We start from the raw sequence: 16,637 nt of genomic DNA, 5'->3' as shown, positions 1-16,637 counted from the left end.
ATTACATCCAGTACTTGAGGGTTTGTTTTTGTGTTTTTAATGTAGTTATGGTAAAATATATAGAACATAAAAGTTAGTATTTCAAAACATTTTAAAGTAAATAATTCAGTGCCCATTCACATTGTGCAGCCCTCACTGCATCCATCTCCAGAACTTTTTTCATCTTGCAAAACTGAAACTCTGTAACCATTCAACAGTAACTCCCCATCCCCTTTTCTCCCCAGCCCCTGGCAACTACCATTCTACTTTTTGTTTGAATGAATTTGACTACTCTAGGTGCCTCATATAAGTGAAATCATCCAGTATTTGTCTCTTTGTGATTGGCTTGGTTCACTTAACATAATCCTCAAGGTTCATCCACATAGTGGTGTGCATCAGAATTTTCCTCCTTTTTAAGGCTGAATACTATTCCATTGTGTATAAATACCACATTTTGTTTATCCATTCATCCTTTAGTAGACACTTGGGCTGATTCTACCTTTTGGTGATTGTGAATAATGCAACTTATGACCATGGGTATACAGATATTTCAGTCTGCTTTCAGTTCTTTTGGGTATAAGCCCAGAGACGGAATTGCTAGATCATATGTGATAATTCTATTTTTAATTGTTTTGAGGAACCACCGTACTGTTTCCATAGCAGCTGCACGTTTTACATTCCCGTCAGAAGTGAACAAGGGTTCTAATTATTCTACCTCCTCACCAACATGTGCTATTTTCCTTTTTTAATTTTGTTTTATTTTTTTTTAATTTGAAAATGTTTTATTTATTTTTAATAATTTTTTCTAACGTTTATTTATTTTTGAGAGAGAGAGAACAAGCAGGGGAGAGGCAGAGAGAGGGAGACACAGAAGCTGAATCAGGCTCCAGGCTCTGAGCTGTCAGCACACAGCCCAATACAGAGCTCAAACCCACAAACCGTGAGATCATGACCTGAGCTGAAGTCGGATGCTCAGTCAACTGAGCCACTGAGGCGGCCAGATGTTTTATTTATTTTTGAGAGGGAGAGAGACAGAATGCAAGTGGGGGAGGGACGGAGAGGGAGACAAAATCCGAAGGAGGCTCCAGGCTCTGAGCTGTCATCATAGAGCCTGACGCAGGGCTTGAACTCCCAAACTGCAAGATCATGACCTGAGCTGAAGTCAGAGGCTCAACTGACTGAGCCACCCAGGTACCCCTATTTTCCTTTTTTTAAATAGTAGCCCTCCTAATGGATGTGAATTGGTATCTCATTATGGTTTTGATTTACATTTCTGTAATGATTAGTGATGTTGACATCTTTTCATATGCTTATTGACTATATATGTATCTTCTGTGAAGAAATGTATATTCAGGTCCTTTCCTTGTTTTTGAATCTGGTTGTTTTGTGGCTGTTGGTTGTTGAGTTGTAGGAGTTCTTTATATATTCTGGATATTAACCCCCTATCAGATACATGCTTTGCAATATTTTCTTCCATTCTGTGTGGATTGTCTTTTCACTGCGTTGATAATGTCCTTTGATGTATAAAAGTTTAAATTTTGATGTAGTCCAGTTTATGTATTTAATTTTATTGCCTTGCCTGTGCTTTTGGTGTCACATCTAAGAAATTGTTGCAAAACCCAATGAAGCTTTTCCTGATATGTTTTATAGTTTTAGGTCTTACATTTAGGTGTTTGATACATTTTTCAGTACATTTTCGTATATGGTATAAAGTAAGAGTTCATCTTCATTCCTTGTATGTGGATATTCCGTTTTCCCAAAACCATTTATTGAAACAACTATTCTTTCCCCACTGATTGGTCTTGGCACCTTTGTCCAACGTCATTTGACCACTTATGTGAGGATTCACTTCTGGGCTCTCTCTTGTATTCCATTTGTCCGTGTCTCCACCTTTATGCCAGTACCACACTGGCATAACTTTGATAACTGCAACTTCGTAGTAAGTTTTGAAATCTAGAAATGTGAGGCCTCCAACTTTATTTTTCAAGATTGTTTTGGCTATTCAGGGTCTGATATTTTGAGTGTATGTAAAAGGTTTCCCCAAATGCTGCAAGTTCTTTTTTTTTTTTTTTTTTACTAATACTTGAGAGCCAGATGGTGTTTGTTTTACCTACAGTAAGAGACCTGGGATTAGAATCTATGTCTCTTGATTTGTAGTTTATATTTTTGCCCCTACTACTACAGAGTAGAATGTTTCTCTTGTTTGTTTTTTTTTTTAAATTTTTAATGTTTATTTATTTTTGAGGGAACAGGGAGGGAAGCGGGGGAGAGGGAGACACAGAATCGGAAGCAAGCTCTAGGTTCTGAACTGTCAGCACAGAACCCGACCCATGCGGGGCTTGAAATCAGGAGCCGCAAGATCATGACCTGAGCTGAAGTTGGACATTTAACCAGCTGAGCCACCCATCGCCCCTAGAATTGATTTTTCTTAAATCATTGGGCTTAAGGGAAGTTGTTTTACAAACATACATGCAGTCTCTTTTCATGAATGTACTTTTAATCCTGCCATCTGTGTCTTTGATCTCCTATTGGTCTTATCTCCTACTGGGAAACATAATTGTTAAGCAAATCTAAGTACCTACTAGCTTTACCTAAGAAAATACCGATTCTCATACAGACATCCTGATATCCATTTGATAAATTGACCTTAGGATGAATCCAACACAACTAACATTGTGGGACCCACTTAATGCTTTGTTGTTTGAATCGACCGTAAAACAGTAGTATGGTTAGTATTAGTTGTGATAATATCAGCCTGGCTTTATCTCCCCAGTTTGAATATTAATAGAAGTCAGGAAATGATATTTGAGTGAGTATATGCTATGTGGAATGGAAAGCAATTCTGCCGAGTCTCATTCATTTCCCTCTTGAGTATCAGATTTGTTGCTCTGTTACAGGATTATTTGATGACTTCAAGGCCAGCATCGATCTCGGTGTTAAAATTTTCCCGTTTCTTTCTGTAATACAATGCTTCTGCCTTTATTCAGACACTCTGCTTTCTCTTTCTGTAGCAGTCTTCTTAGTGTTCTTCTATCAGTAACACTAATCTTAAAACTGTAAGTGAAGCAGATTATATTACAATTTTAGAACTAGTGTGTAGACCAAATCTATCTTTAAGTAGAATTTTGGCAAATTAAAAGGAAACTGCGTTTAAATTGTCTTATTTAAAAAACCTTTCAAGGTGGAAAAAAGATACTCAGAAGGAAAGTACTTAGGTCCATTTTAGCTCTAATCAAACCCTTTTCATTGGCGAAAAGAGGTTTAGGATGTGATACATAAAAATCTTGGTAACGAGGACCAATAATAAAACAATGGTACTTTCTTATTTAAACCCAGTAGCCCTCAGAATTGTTCAATGATTACCATTTTGTTTCTCAGATATCCCAATGTCTGTGGGTATAATCGATCCTAGGGCCAATCCAACCCAACTGAATACAGTGGAGTTCCTGTGGGACCCGGCAAAGAGGACATCTGTGTTTATTCAGGTAGGGCCTTGCAGATGGCCTTCCGGTGATGAAGAGCATTCTTACTCCCAGTTTGTTTCTTAAAGGATAAAACATGTTGCATTTGAAATTTTTACAGGGTTCCAGCCTGGCTGTCAAGTCCAGACTCCTCAACACTTGCCTGAGAGCGATGAGGAGTGTCTGAATTGCCCTTCTAATTTCCCCAATTTATTTATTTGTATGACAAAACAAACAAACAAACAAAAACATGCTTGCTAACGGCTGCATAATGTTCCATTCTTTGGATGTAGTATAACTTCCTTATTATTTAGCATTTAGGTTGTTCTAAATTTGCCCTATTTTCCATGAAGTTGTTTTGAACATTGTTATGCTTAAAATTTGATTTACATATCTGATTATTTCTGTTGAGTAGATTCCTTTAAAATTCTTACTTGTAATAAAAAAAGCTAGGGTTTATGGAGTACGTCCCATTGGTCACTATGTTAAGTAAACAGTTTGTACACATGATCTTATTTAAAACTTTTAGCAGTAATCCTGTGGAGTAGGAATAGTCTTTGAGGCTTAGAGAAATTAACAATTTATCTAAGCTAATAAGTGGCCAGTCAGGGTTTCACAGTTCAGATTCACCAAGGCGTTCACTTTATGCAGTAGCCAAGCAAGCCTTGAAAGCCTTTTTTCCCCACTATTGCCCGTGAGCTTTCATAGTTGGTATTTTCCCAGCATGGATGGTGCCTCTGCTTTCTAACCTCTACCTTAAAGTCTAGAAACCTTTTACTAATAGAAATCATTTCTCTTTTATATTAACTCTGTATTCTCTGAAGCAGTTAATGAATTTAGTTCCTCCAAGTAACTTTTGTTAGCGTTGGATCTGTACATTTACTTTGTTTCATTTGTAAATAAGTTTTTTTATTTTCTCCATTAGAATATACGTTCTTCAAGATCAAAAAGAGAGTAAAAGTTTTTTCTTGTTTTTTTTTTTTTTTAAGATTATATATATATGCTTTTAAGTAAGCTCTATGCCCAACATGGGACTCAAACTTATGACCCTGAGAGATCAAGAGTTGCATATTCTCCGACCGGGCCAGCCAGGTGTCCCTAGAGTAGAAGTTTTTTATAGGTGTTCATAGTGTTTTCTAAAGGTTTTGCTCTTAGTAGGAGCTGCAAAAATATTGCTGAGTGGTTTGGCTGGCTAGCGGTACTGAAACCTGGATGTTGTATTCTTTGTAGGTGCACTGCATTAGCACAGAGTTCACTATGAGGAAGCATGGTGGAGAAAAGGGAGTGCCATTCCGAGTACAAATTGATACCTTCAAGGAAAATGAAAACGGGGAATATACTGAGCACTTACACTCAGCCAGCTGCCAGATCAAAGTCTTCAAGGTATTCCTGGGCAACTTGCTGTCCCTTGTATCCTTTTTCCTCCTCTTTCAATTTTAACATTAGTTAACATTAGTAGTTAACATTTCCCAAGTGGGAAAGTCCGCTTGTCTGTTTTTCAACAACCGTGAAAACTCAGTCTAAGCTGGAGTCCTTGAGGTCATTACTGAGATGTCTGGTAATGGATTTATATGGGGATGGGCATGGGAGAAGGGGAATTTGCAAAGGGAGCTAGAGGCAAAAGCATGGATTTTCACTGAAAACTCTTAAAGTCTGTTGAGATGATAAGCTCTTGTAAAAGCTCACAAAATTATGAAAAGTTGATAGTTTTGGTTACATTGGTATTTGACTTTCTTTTGTTCTTTTGGTCTTTATTTTTATCACACGGATAAATATGTTCTCACTGCAGAAGACGAAGTATTCAGACTGAAGTCCCTCTTTACCACTTTTACCCCGACTCCCCAATCTTTCTCAGGAGTCACCACTGTCCTAATTTAGCATGTATCCTTTTAGTCCCTTCTGTGCTTTATATACACGTGTATTTTCTTTTCTGTGAAGCATAAACAGGATTGCACTAGATGAGTTGTTTTGAGGCTTGCTTTTTTCAGTTAGCTATGTGCTTTAGAGATATTTCCACGTCTATAACTATAGACCGCATATTCTTTTTTAACTGCATCAGACAGTTAGGTTTCCTATTTTCAGACACAGACGCAAGGTTGCATCTTGTGTTTACATTATTGTGCGTACATCCTTGTTTCACATGTGACTATTTAAGCTCTTAGAAATAATATTGTTGGCTCAAAATTCCGTCGATGAGTCCAGACAAAACATTTCTCATTTCAGCCCAAAGGTGCAGACAGAAAGCAAAAAACAGATAGGGAGAAAATGGAGAAACGAACACCTCATGAAAAGGAGAAGTATCAGCCTTCCTATGAGACAACGATACTCACGGAGGTAAAAGGATTTCTTTTGGTGACAATTTCAGTCAATACTTTTTATTCTTAAAAGAAAATCCCCCCATTTCTCAGTGTGTATGTGTATCAAATCATTATGTTTTGCACCTTAAAACTAATACTGTGTTGTATGGCAATTGTATCTCAGTTTTTTAAAAACAAAACGAAATAACCCCCCACAACTTTTTGCCTGGTCAAGATTTAGTTGCCCTGGGTATATTTGCTCTTCATTATGGGGGCCTCTGTGTAGTTAAGACTTACTAATCAAGATATGCTATTCAAGTGATAATGTTTTAGTGGGACACTAGGGTCAAATGTACTTTTTCAGTATTTCAGTTGTTCTTTGTTTTTAGTGTTCTCCATGGCCTGAGATCACATATGTCAATAATTCCCCATCACCTGGCTTCAACAGTTCCCACAGCAGTTTTTCTCTTGGGGAAGGGTAAGTCTGGGAAATGAAAAAGTAGGTTGTGTTTGTCCTAAATATGTCTTCTTTCATTATCTTCTCATATACAAGTTCTTTATAAGTCAGTAAGTCCTATTTAGTCAGTCTCTGATGGATTCATGGATTAACTGAGGTTTGGATTATCTTCAAAAGTGACTGAAAGTCCGTTCTCCTCCTCTTTTTTCTTTCTATTAAAAATATCATTAAAAAAAAAAAGAAAACAGCATTATGGTCAGTTTTTTGTGTTTCAGAGACTGATTTTCTGGGCTTTTCACTTCTGTCACTGCTTATCTTGTGGTTATTTCATTTCCTGCTCATACTTTCCACCAGAGTGGTCATTAGGAATTGAAACATAGTTGTACAACACTAAAATCTGTTTTGTTACTTACTAAGAATGATCCTAATACCTTATTATTATGGATCTTTGATAATTGGGAAAGAAGGTTGAAGAAAGCTAAAATGAAGTTTTAGAATGATCTGTGGGATGCATTTAATCTCTTTTTATTAGTCTTTTATCATCAGAGATCATTGAAAGTTGGTACAGATGCCTATGCCAGTTAAAATAAGTTGTTTTACTAGTCTTAGTATTTAACACATATTCCACATAGGCCACATTGACATTTGAAATAGGCTACTAAATGTGTGATGTGTTTTGGTTGTAATGTTTGTTTTTGAATTTACGTACGCTTTGGTTCAGTCTGCATTTATAAGAAATTAAAGTAGCTTCAATATTCAAAATATAACAATTAAGAATAAAAATAAGCAGAAGTTGTAGAGAGAATAGATAATTAAGGCCTGGTGATAATTTAATTACTAAGTTTGAATACTGAATTTGAATTTTGCAGTTATAGCAAAAAAAAGGAAAAGAAGAAAGTCTGTTTGTTTTTTTTGTTTTTTTTGTTTTTCAAAGTTTTATTTTATTTTTGGGACAGAGAGAGACAGAGCATGAACGGGGGAGGGGCAGAGAGAGAGGGAGACACAGAATCGGAAACAGGCTCCAGGCTCCGAGCCATCAGCCCAGAGCCTGACGCGGGGCTCGGACTCACGGACCGCGAGATCGCGAGATCGTGACCTGGTTGAAGTCGGACACTTAACCGACTGCGCCACCCAGGCGCCCCGAAGAAAGTCTGTTTTGAAAGAAAAATCTCTTACCATCCATATGGAGTACGCAGTCTACTTATAGGCAATTTTTAAATGTTTTTTAAGGTTTATTTTTTTTTTTAGTAATCTCCACACCCGATGTGGGGCTTGAACTTGTAACCCCAAGATCAAGAATTGCACACTCTACTGGCTCAGCCAGCCACGCGCCTGTAGGCAATTGTAAATATGTGGGATTAAAGAGTTGTGTTTTAAAATTTTCTCTCTTCTCTTTGTCATTACTTTGTTATTAGGCTCAAATTTTTCTCTGATAAAAGGAGTATTAGGGAATAGGGACAGTCCTTGGAGTATAGGAGGTATAGAGAAAAACTGAAGAGTATGGAGATAGCCTGTGGATTGCAAATTAGGCAGCACTCATTTTTGAAGCTGCTTTAAAAATAATGGTTTTGGTTGTCATTATAAAAATATATGGGGGCACCTGGGTGGCTCAGTCAGTTAAGGGTCCGACTCTTGATTTCAGCTCAGTTCATGATCTCACAGTTTGTGAGTTCGAGCCCCGTGTCGGACTCTGCACTGACAGCACAGAGCCTGCTTGGGATTATCTCTCCCTCTCTCTCTGCTCCTTTCCTGTTCGAGCTTGCTCGCACACACGTTCGCTCTCTCGCTCTTTCTCTCTCTCTCTCTCAAACAAACAAACAAAAAAAAGTATGGGATCACATTGCATTACATAAAGTTTCTCTGGTATTTTTTTCCTGTATATATGTTTGTGTGTATATCTATATATTTATTAAAATAGTAATCTATTGATTGCTGTTATGTTCTGATATTTTTAGTTTCTTATAAACTGCTTATGTTAAATATTCTTTATGCCATAATTTATCTAATGAATCCCAATTGGCTGAAATTTTTATCTTTTTTCAATTTGTCCAATAATAAACAATGTTGCAATGACAGTTTCTTACCCTCCCCCTGTGATCTTAATGTTAAATTAACAGACTATAGACTAAAACTGCTTTATGAGAGAGCACAGATTCCTTTTAAATCTCTAGCTTGAGGGGCCCCTGGCTGGCTCAGTCAGTAGAGCACTCGACTCTTAATCTCGGGGGTTGTGGGTTCGGGTACAGGTTGGATGTGGAGATTACTTAAAAAAAAGTCTAGTTTGAGACTTACTATGAGGGTGAGGAATGAGATGATGAACCCTAGTATGTGTCTCATCCTTTTCGTTTTACATGTGTTTTCAGAAATGGTTCACCAAACCACCAGCCAGAGCCACCCCCTCCAGTCACAGATGTAAGTCTAAAGTTAAATGTAAGTGACTTGCAGTGTCTACTAATACTTTGATGACTGTGCGGTTCCACAGAAATGCCCAGCTTTTAAGGAGTACTTTTTATTCATTCATTAAATAGGCATTTATTGAATTTTGACTCTGAATTTTGACAATGCTAGGGAACTGAGATGTGAACAAGTTAATGCAGGAACGCTAGCATTTAAAGAGCTTACGGTCTAGTAAGGAAGACAGGTGTGGGATTCCGTGGGCATCTTGCTTGGCTAGAGACAGAAGACTGATGAGGTATAACCAACTTCCAGGCAAACTAGGCGGCCCGTCTGAGTGTGAGTGTGTTTGGCTCTGTGTTACCTAATGATGTAAGAGCTAAATCATTGAGTTACCAAAAAAAACAAAAACAAAAAAAAACCCTCTTGCTTTCTTTTCCTTTCAGAACCTCTTGCCAACAACCACACCTCAGGAAGCTCAGCAGTGGTTGCATCGAAATCGTTTTTCTACGTTCACAAGGCTTTTTACAAACTTCTCAGGTTAAATTGATTTGTCCTTTTGTTTTCCCCAGCACAAGATATTCCTTTACATTCTAGGGCTTCCTGGCATCCACGTAAGGGTGTGTTGTGTGCATGCACGTGCGGGTGTGTGTGGGGGGGGGGGGGGCTGGGGGGTCGTCGTGCTTTTTTCTGATGAAGTGAATTTCATAGAACCCTTCAGACTTTCTCAGCAGGTGCATCTGTGCTGCGAAATACTTAAGAAAGACTTCTTCGTTTAAACTCACTTCAGTTTAAAAATATTTATTCCATACAGTGCTTTTAAAACTGTATACTCCATAAATTTTTATCAAGGGCATTTGTAGATAGTCTGAAATTTCCTCTTTGATATCACCATATTGTATTTTATTTGCATATTCCACTTATTTAGCACCTTCTGTATACCAGGTATGGTAGGGATACACACATGGATAAGGCATACTTTCTGATCATTCATCATCTAGTATCAAAAAAACCCCAAATCAAAATAAAACCCTGAAAAAAAAAATAGTTGTAATGTAGTAGATAAGTGGTACAAAGCAGGGGAGGGGAGTAGTTTCTGGAGTTACAGAACATGTGTAATGTGTGAGGTAAATCTTGGGAGATGTTGAGGACTCTGTTGGTCGGACAGTGGAAGGATATTTCAGGTAGGAGGAGCAACTTGCTCATTAGACTTCCTCAGTGTGATGAAAGCATAGGGTAAAGTGGACCAGTTCATTGGGTGGCGGTTGAGGTGGGAGAGGAAACAGAGGCCAGGTCATGGAGAGGCTTATGTACCATGCAGAAGATTAGGGGCTAGAACATAACAGAGCCCATTTTAATGGTCATTAACAAAGACAGTCTTTGCCTTTTTCACCCATTTTCTTATATTTATTCCAGGGGCAGATTTATTGAAACTAACTAGAGATGATGTGATCCAAATCTGTGGCCCTGCAGATGGAATCAGACTTTTTAATGCATTAAAAGGCCGGTATGTAATTAGTGTTAAAATATCCGTGAGGTTGGATTTCAAGTGGATTTGGATTCAGGGACTCTTCACAGTACTCTTTGCACAGCTAACTGCGTCTTGTCAAAACATTCTTTGCGAATGCCAGCTCTGTACCAAATAAGCAAAGATGAAAATATCCTTTCCTACAGTTGATTCAAGGAATGCCCCATGATACCCCACTTTTCCTTTCCAGGTAGTTTTTTCATTTGATAAATATTCATTATCCCTATCGTGAGCCACGTACTATTGTAGGCTCTAGGGATATGTTGGTGAGCAAAACACACAAGGTACCCATTATCATGAGTTCACTTTCTAACAGGGAGAGAGAAAAATATAAACAGTATTTTGGATGGTGATAAGTGCTTTGAGGGAAAAGCAAACAAATAAACAAAAACAAGGTTATCACCTGTAGAGCACCCAGAATCTGGTCAGGAAAGACCTCTCTGAAGTGGAGGCACTTAAACTGAATTAGGGGAAGGACGGAAGCTGTGGAATCAGAGGAGAGAAGAACACTCTAGGCAGGAGGAACAACAGGTGCGAAGGCTCGAAGTCTGTTTTAACTGAAGAAGACGTCATTCTTGGATAGGAAATACTTACGTGTCTGCTTACGAATTTTAATACAGAGTCATTTGTAGTCCCTACACGGAATTTAGAATTTCAAACAGGTAGTGGTATGAATGGAAAAAACATACAGATTAGTGCCACAGAACCAAATCGGTGACTAAATAATGAAACAGATCGTGAAGTATTTTGTTTGGGTACATCACAAGAACTGTGGAATCAGCTTGGCTCTAATCTTGGAAAATTTTAAATTTTTTTTTTTTTTCAACGTTTATTTATTTTTGGGACAGAGAGAGACAGAGCACGAACGGGGGAGGGGCAGAGAGAGAGGGAGACACAGAATCGGAAACAGGCTCCAGGCTCTGAGCCATCAGCCCAGAGCCTGACGCGGGGCTCGAACTCCCGGACCGCGAGATCGTGACCTGGCTGAAGTCGGACGCTTAACCGACTGCGCCACCCAGGCGCCCCTAATCTTGGAAAATTTTAAAGAGAGAGGAAAAGTTCAGAGGTTGAGGACTTGGAGAAAAAGGAATGGATCTTTTATTTTTTAACATATTACTTAAAGAGCATTTAAACATAGGAAGGAATGAGATGATCGGATCAAGGGTAATTGAATGCTGTTGTCTAAGAAGTAAGAACAGAAAGGAGGCTTAGGCTACTTAGGAGAAGGTAATGAGGGAAGTGAGATTCTCCAGTTCATTAGCGTGGTGCTTCCAAGGAGAAGGTATATGTTGACCTGGACCCATGAAACAGTGGCTCACACATGTTGAATATTTCTAAACTTTACCTCAAAGGTCATAAACTCAAATGACTACAGAGGTCAGATGTAAATGAGTGACAGTGGGTGTATTGAAGAATGCATGAATCACGTAAGGAGAACAGCTGATTGTTTTCTTGTAAGTGTCAGGATCTCAGATTGCCAGATCCGGTTTTTTAAGAAAAGCCAAATGTCCCGACACACGATGTGGGAACGAATTCATTTAAAATGCACGCGCACACGCATGGAGACACACGCACATCCCGGTGGGGAGCTAGCAAAACAGCAGATGAGCTCCCTTGGCCCGCGGGCTGCCAGTTCTCGGCCCCACTGTATAGCGTTAACATAGATACACAAGCTCTCCCTTAAAATGTGCTTCTCGTGAAAACCGTAAGACTAACAGCCTTGTTTTCCTCCTTAGGATGGTGCGCCCAAGGCTAACCATTTATGTTTGTCAGGAATCCCTGCAGTTGAGGGAGCAGCAGCAGCAGCAGCAGCAGCAGAAGCGTGAGGATGGAGACTCAAATGGGACTTTCTTCGGTAGGTGGTTCTGGACAGGCGAGGACGCCCACGAAGAAAGGGAGGGAGGTGCCTTATGAGCATGTGTGATGGGAATTCCTCAAACAGCAGATGCAGCATTTGCTAGAAGTAATGGTCATCGGTAACGTGTATCCAGTTCCTCGTATATACCAGGCACTATTCTCGGCCCTTCTACATGCCTTGCTTTTTACAACCAGTGTCTCCTCTTTGCGGTAGACTTACTGTCACTGCTAACATTCGGGTGAGGAAAATGAGGCTTAGAGATGTTAAGTAACTCACTCCCGTCACACAGCCAGCCAGTGGCGGAGCCAAGATTTGAACTCAGGCGGTCTGACTCCGAGCCCTTCAGGAAAGCGGACGTTCCGAGTGAGCAGATTACCTTTAACAGCAGAGAGACTTGTATTGACTGCCATCGCTCTCTCCCTTTTGCAGTGTACCACGCCATCTATCTAGAAGAACTGACCGCTGTTGAACTGACCGAAAAAATCGCTCAGCTTTTCAGCATTTCCCCTCGCCAGATCAGCCAGATCTACAAGCAGGGGCCGACAGGAATCCATGTGCTCATTAGTGATGAGGTAGAGTTTCAGTAGAGCTGAGTCACCAGATGACAGGTTGTCAGGGCATGTGACAGGAGCAAGAGCAATTCTACTGGGGCACAGCGCTCTGTTTTCTAGTCCAGGGCTTTGCAAAATCTTGTGCTTGCTTACTTTCTAAAATAATTTCTAAATACCATGTATCCCCTTGCACATTTTTAGGTTGACTTGAAACTTTCTGCTTTAAGTTTAAATAGTTGCAGAATATGTCATTCCTGGGCATATTATATAAACTTTAAAAATGAAATGGTTGCATCACTATTCTAACTATATTCCATGTGACCTAAATAGAAGTGATTTAATACCAGCACCATCATCTTAAAAAACACATGAATATACTTTTCTTTATCAGAGTTTTATATCATTTCTTGATTGCCTTGAATTCCTATTTCCACGCACTTCCCCCATAGAATCTTATCTTATCATAACCTATTTTTATGCTCAAGCATCCTTTACTAATTATCCTACCATATTTCTTTGAAACAAATCTGTTTCAACAAAAGAATGTTTCAATAAAAATTTAAAAATTATTTCTTCTGAATAGAATTATCACCATAACCATACAATTAACATAAATGTATTATGCTTGAATAAGAATTTATTATTATTATTTTTTAATGTTTATTTCTGAGAGAGAGAGCATGAGCCGGGGAGAGACAGAGAGAGGGAGACACAGAATCCAAAGCAGGCTCTAGGCTCTGAACTGTCAGCACAGAGCCCGATGCAGGGCTCAAACCCATGAACTGCGAGATCATGACCTGAGCCGAAGTCGGACGCTTAACTGACGGAGCCACCCAGGCATCCCTTGATAAGAAATTATTAACCACTAAGAAATATGTATTAGATAAAAATTTGAAACAACAAGAAAAAAATGTAGAAGTATCTCTGTCAATGAGATGGGTGGGATTGTCTGATTCCCCACCCCCACCCACATTAATTCATGTTTTGATGAATACCGTCTACTGATTTATAGCATGAAATAGAGTTCACCATCACTTCCATTCTGTTTTATTCTGTAGATATAAGTGCTATGGAATCTGATTCACACAGATTGTCAGACAGGAATGGAAGGAGTTTTTTTATAACAGCATCACTGGATTTTTTTTTTTTTTAACTACTGAGTTAGGTGCCAAAAATTATATAGTGATGTTACAAAGAATTATTTTGAATGGCCTGTCATTTGACAGTTTGTGATTAGGTCAGTCTTCAGTTCTGGTGAAAGGAAAGAATTAGAAACCACGTGACTCCCATAAGAGTTTGTTACCCCATTATTAAAGTTCACATTAACAGTCACACTTTGGCATCCTGGAGATTTTGTACCCTGGGGCAGTAATACATCTTGGTAGGATTCCAGGAGGGTGAAAGTTATGCCTTTATTTTGAAAAATGGGAGAAGGGAGTTTGAGAAGGGAAAGTGGGTAGAGAAAGCTGAAGAGGTGCTCAGGCGGTTTTGGGAAAGAGTACCTATAGGAGATAAGGACCAGGAAGTCAGTGCTCCCAAATGGGCCTATCAGGGTCTGTGCACCCCTTGGAACGTCTTGGGGTTAACCCAGGAAAACGCATACTATAATTTTAAGATCACTGTTTTAGACTGCTTAGCTTTTAAAATGTAAGAACTAACTGGGAGAAAGCAAAACAAAGAATTATTTTCCCTTAAATCTAACCTAATAAAAAGCCATATGGTCTAAATAAATGCAGCAAACCCAAGTTTTTAATAATTAGCAAATTTTCTTGCTTTCCTCAGATGATACAGAACTTTCAGGAGGAAGCCTGTTTTATTCTGGACACAATGAAAGGTAATAAAATAGTAAGCAGCTGCCTCTCTCTAAGGCGTTTAAGAGCTTTGTTCATGGTTTACTCCTTTGAGGAGAGAGGGAAGGTATCGACCACCATATCTGAAGTAGAAAAAGCGATGTCCTTAGAGATTGGCAAGAAGCCAGTTCATTCAAAAAGAACCATCGCTAAGAGTGTGAGTGATGACCCTGCCCTTCTCTTCCACCTTCCATGGACAAATGAGATTGAGGCATGCTGTTTTCATAATGCATATTTATTGTAAATAGTTTGTGATAATTAACGAGTATGCTGCCCTTTGTCCTGCTGTTTTTTTTTTCTCCCTTCTCAGAAGAGCCTTAGTGTATCTTTTTTTCTCCTGCTGTGTTTTAAAGGTGACTAAAGATTCTTCTCTCTCTCTCTCTCTCTCTCTTTTTTTTACAGCAGAAACCAATGATAGCTATCATATCATACTGAAGTAGGTGCGGGGCATTCCATCCTCAGTGGCTGCTGCTTCCTTCACCTCTTGGAAGCTTCCCCCCTGAAGGGAGTCACTCGCTAATGGAGATTTGAAGGTCTGCAGGAGCCTGACCCATCTGACTGTGTGTGGGGGAGTCCAGGCCGTGGAGGCAGAACCCCAGCCATCTGTCGGCCCAAGCTCTTGTGGCACACACGGATTATTGCCCAACACCCATTTCTGCAGCTGTTTCTTAGTTAAAATGTATGGACCCTGTTGTTGTTGAATATCATTAGAAACTCCACACCATTTAGGGTGTCTGTAGGGCATAATGATGATGAGAGTTGTGTGATGTTTCATGGAAAGATGTTAAATTTTGTGATACGGAGCCATGTAATTTTTTTCTAATATAAAAGTGAACATCTATATTCCTAAGACTGGATCCTCAGTCTCTTTGCATCATACATGCTGGCTTTTGCCACAGTTGGCCCCTGAAAACCTCACCGACGAGGGGAAGTACAAAGATAGAATCGAACTTTTCTTTTGGTTGCTCTGTACTGCCAAGACTAATAGTTTTAGCTAACATTTACTGAGCATTTACTTGTGCCTGTTAGTGTGATAAAATCTTTAAGTGGATTACTTTGTTTAAATCCTCTCTGATAGACCTACCTGAAGTAGATAATAATGATCCCTAATTGAAGCTGAGGAAGTGGAGCCAGTAGAGGGGCTAAAGAGCTTGCTGAGTGACGGGCAGCTCGCCAGGAGTGTCGCCGAAATCCAAACCCAGGCAACCCGGCTCCTTTTAACCGCCAGCCATTCCTGCCACCCTTGCCATACCCTGTGTTTGCCGCTGTTTCTGACCGTGGCTCTTCTGCTGGATAGGACATAACACCGATTGAGAACTGAGGAAATCAACCACTGAAGGGGACAAACCACACCTAAATAATGCTGAACAAATCAAGACCTACAAAAAATGAGAACACAGGTGCTTTTTAAGCATCATCACTTATCAGATTCACAGACATTGAGATGGTGAAAAGGAGGGGTCATCTGTAACTCCCCAAATTCACTGTTCTTGAATGAGCTTCTCAAACTATTTATTAATGAGTTTGGCTAACCCCTGCTTTCTGTTTTCCCCTCTCTGCATCTTTTCTTGGTAGAGAAAGTTCTTTTATTCCTGTAGTGTTCTTTTATAGAAACTTTATAAGAAATTCATTCCGATCCCATCCCATATATTTTTGTTCTTCTTAAAGCGTGTGAGCGTGTGTGTGTGTGTGTGTGTGCGCGTGTGTGCTGTGCATGTGTGTGCATACATGTGTGAGGCTGTGGGTCTTAATTTTTTCACATGTAGAGTTTTATCCCTTTACACATTATGTTGAGATGAAAAAAGATAACGCTCAAAGATTCTGTAATGGATTTGGATCTGTGCGTGTGTGTGTTTTTAAAGCATTTGATAAAGTTTAAATGTTTTTATACAGAGAATTTTGTTCATTAAAATCAACCTGCAATATGGTCTGATTTCTTTTGGTTTTAAACAAATTGAAAGCTTTGAAACTGGAAAATGAGGTCAAGTGACTTTTTAAAACTGGCCTGTGCAACAACTTGACATTGGACCAAAATATTTTTTTAGTGGAATTACCAGATGTCCCTGTTTCAGGGGGACATTTCTGGTTGTGTTATGTTCCTGGGACTGTTCTTTGTTTAAGAGAAGTTCATTCCCTTCTCAGCAGACTGCTAGTATTTTTGTTTTTTGGTTGTTTTCTGTTCTTTTTGAGAGAGAGAGAGAGAGAGAGAGAGAGTGTGTGTGTGTGTGTATGTGTGTGTGTGAGAGAGAGTGAGTGGGAGAG

At 39.3% G+C, this 16,637-nt stretch overlaps 1 protein-coding gene across 4 annotated transcripts in view; it reads left to right on the top strand.

Moving 5' to 3' along the window:
• The window catches only part of TFCP2 (transcription factor CP2), a 45,096-nt gene extending 28,798 nt beyond the window's left edge, over positions 1–16,298 (top strand). The window contains exons 5-15 of one of the 4 annotated variants that reach the window (XM_043563930.1): positions 3,358–3,464; positions 4,671–4,823; positions 5,664–5,774; positions 6,127–6,215; positions 8,558–8,624; positions 9,035–9,128; positions 10,005–10,095; positions 11,853–11,971; positions 12,404–12,546; positions 14,308–14,359; positions 14,778–16,298. In XM_043563930.1, the coding sequence (XP_043419865.1) occupies positions 3,358–3,464; positions 4,671–4,823; positions 5,664–5,774; positions 6,127–6,215; positions 8,558–8,624; positions 9,035–9,128; positions 10,005–10,095; positions 11,853–11,971; positions 12,404–12,546; positions 14,308–14,359; positions 14,778–14,815 (1,064 nt within the window). In that variant the 3' untranslated portion in view covers positions 14,816–16,298. The remainder of the gene's footprint in view (positions 1–3,357; positions 3,465–4,670; positions 4,824–5,663; positions 5,775–6,126; positions 6,216–8,557; positions 8,625–9,034; positions 9,129–10,004; positions 10,096–11,852; positions 11,972–12,403; positions 12,547–14,307; positions 14,360–14,777) is intronic. The other 3 variants (XM_043563932.1, XM_043563931.1, XM_043563933.1) reach the window with 3 other exon arrangements.
• Positions 16,299–16,637: the final 339 nt, after the last annotated feature.

Source organism: Prionailurus bengalensis, chromosome B4 (assembly GCF_016509475.1).
Source record: "Prionailurus bengalensis isolate Pbe53 chromosome B4, Fcat_Pben_1.1_paternal_pri, whole genome shotgun sequence".
NCBI lineage: Eukaryota > Metazoa > Chordata > Mammalia > Carnivora > Felidae > Prionailurus > Prionailurus bengalensis.
The sequence above is the reverse complement of the archived record's forward strand: the minus strand, read 5'-3'. Positions and strand labels throughout refer to the sequence as shown.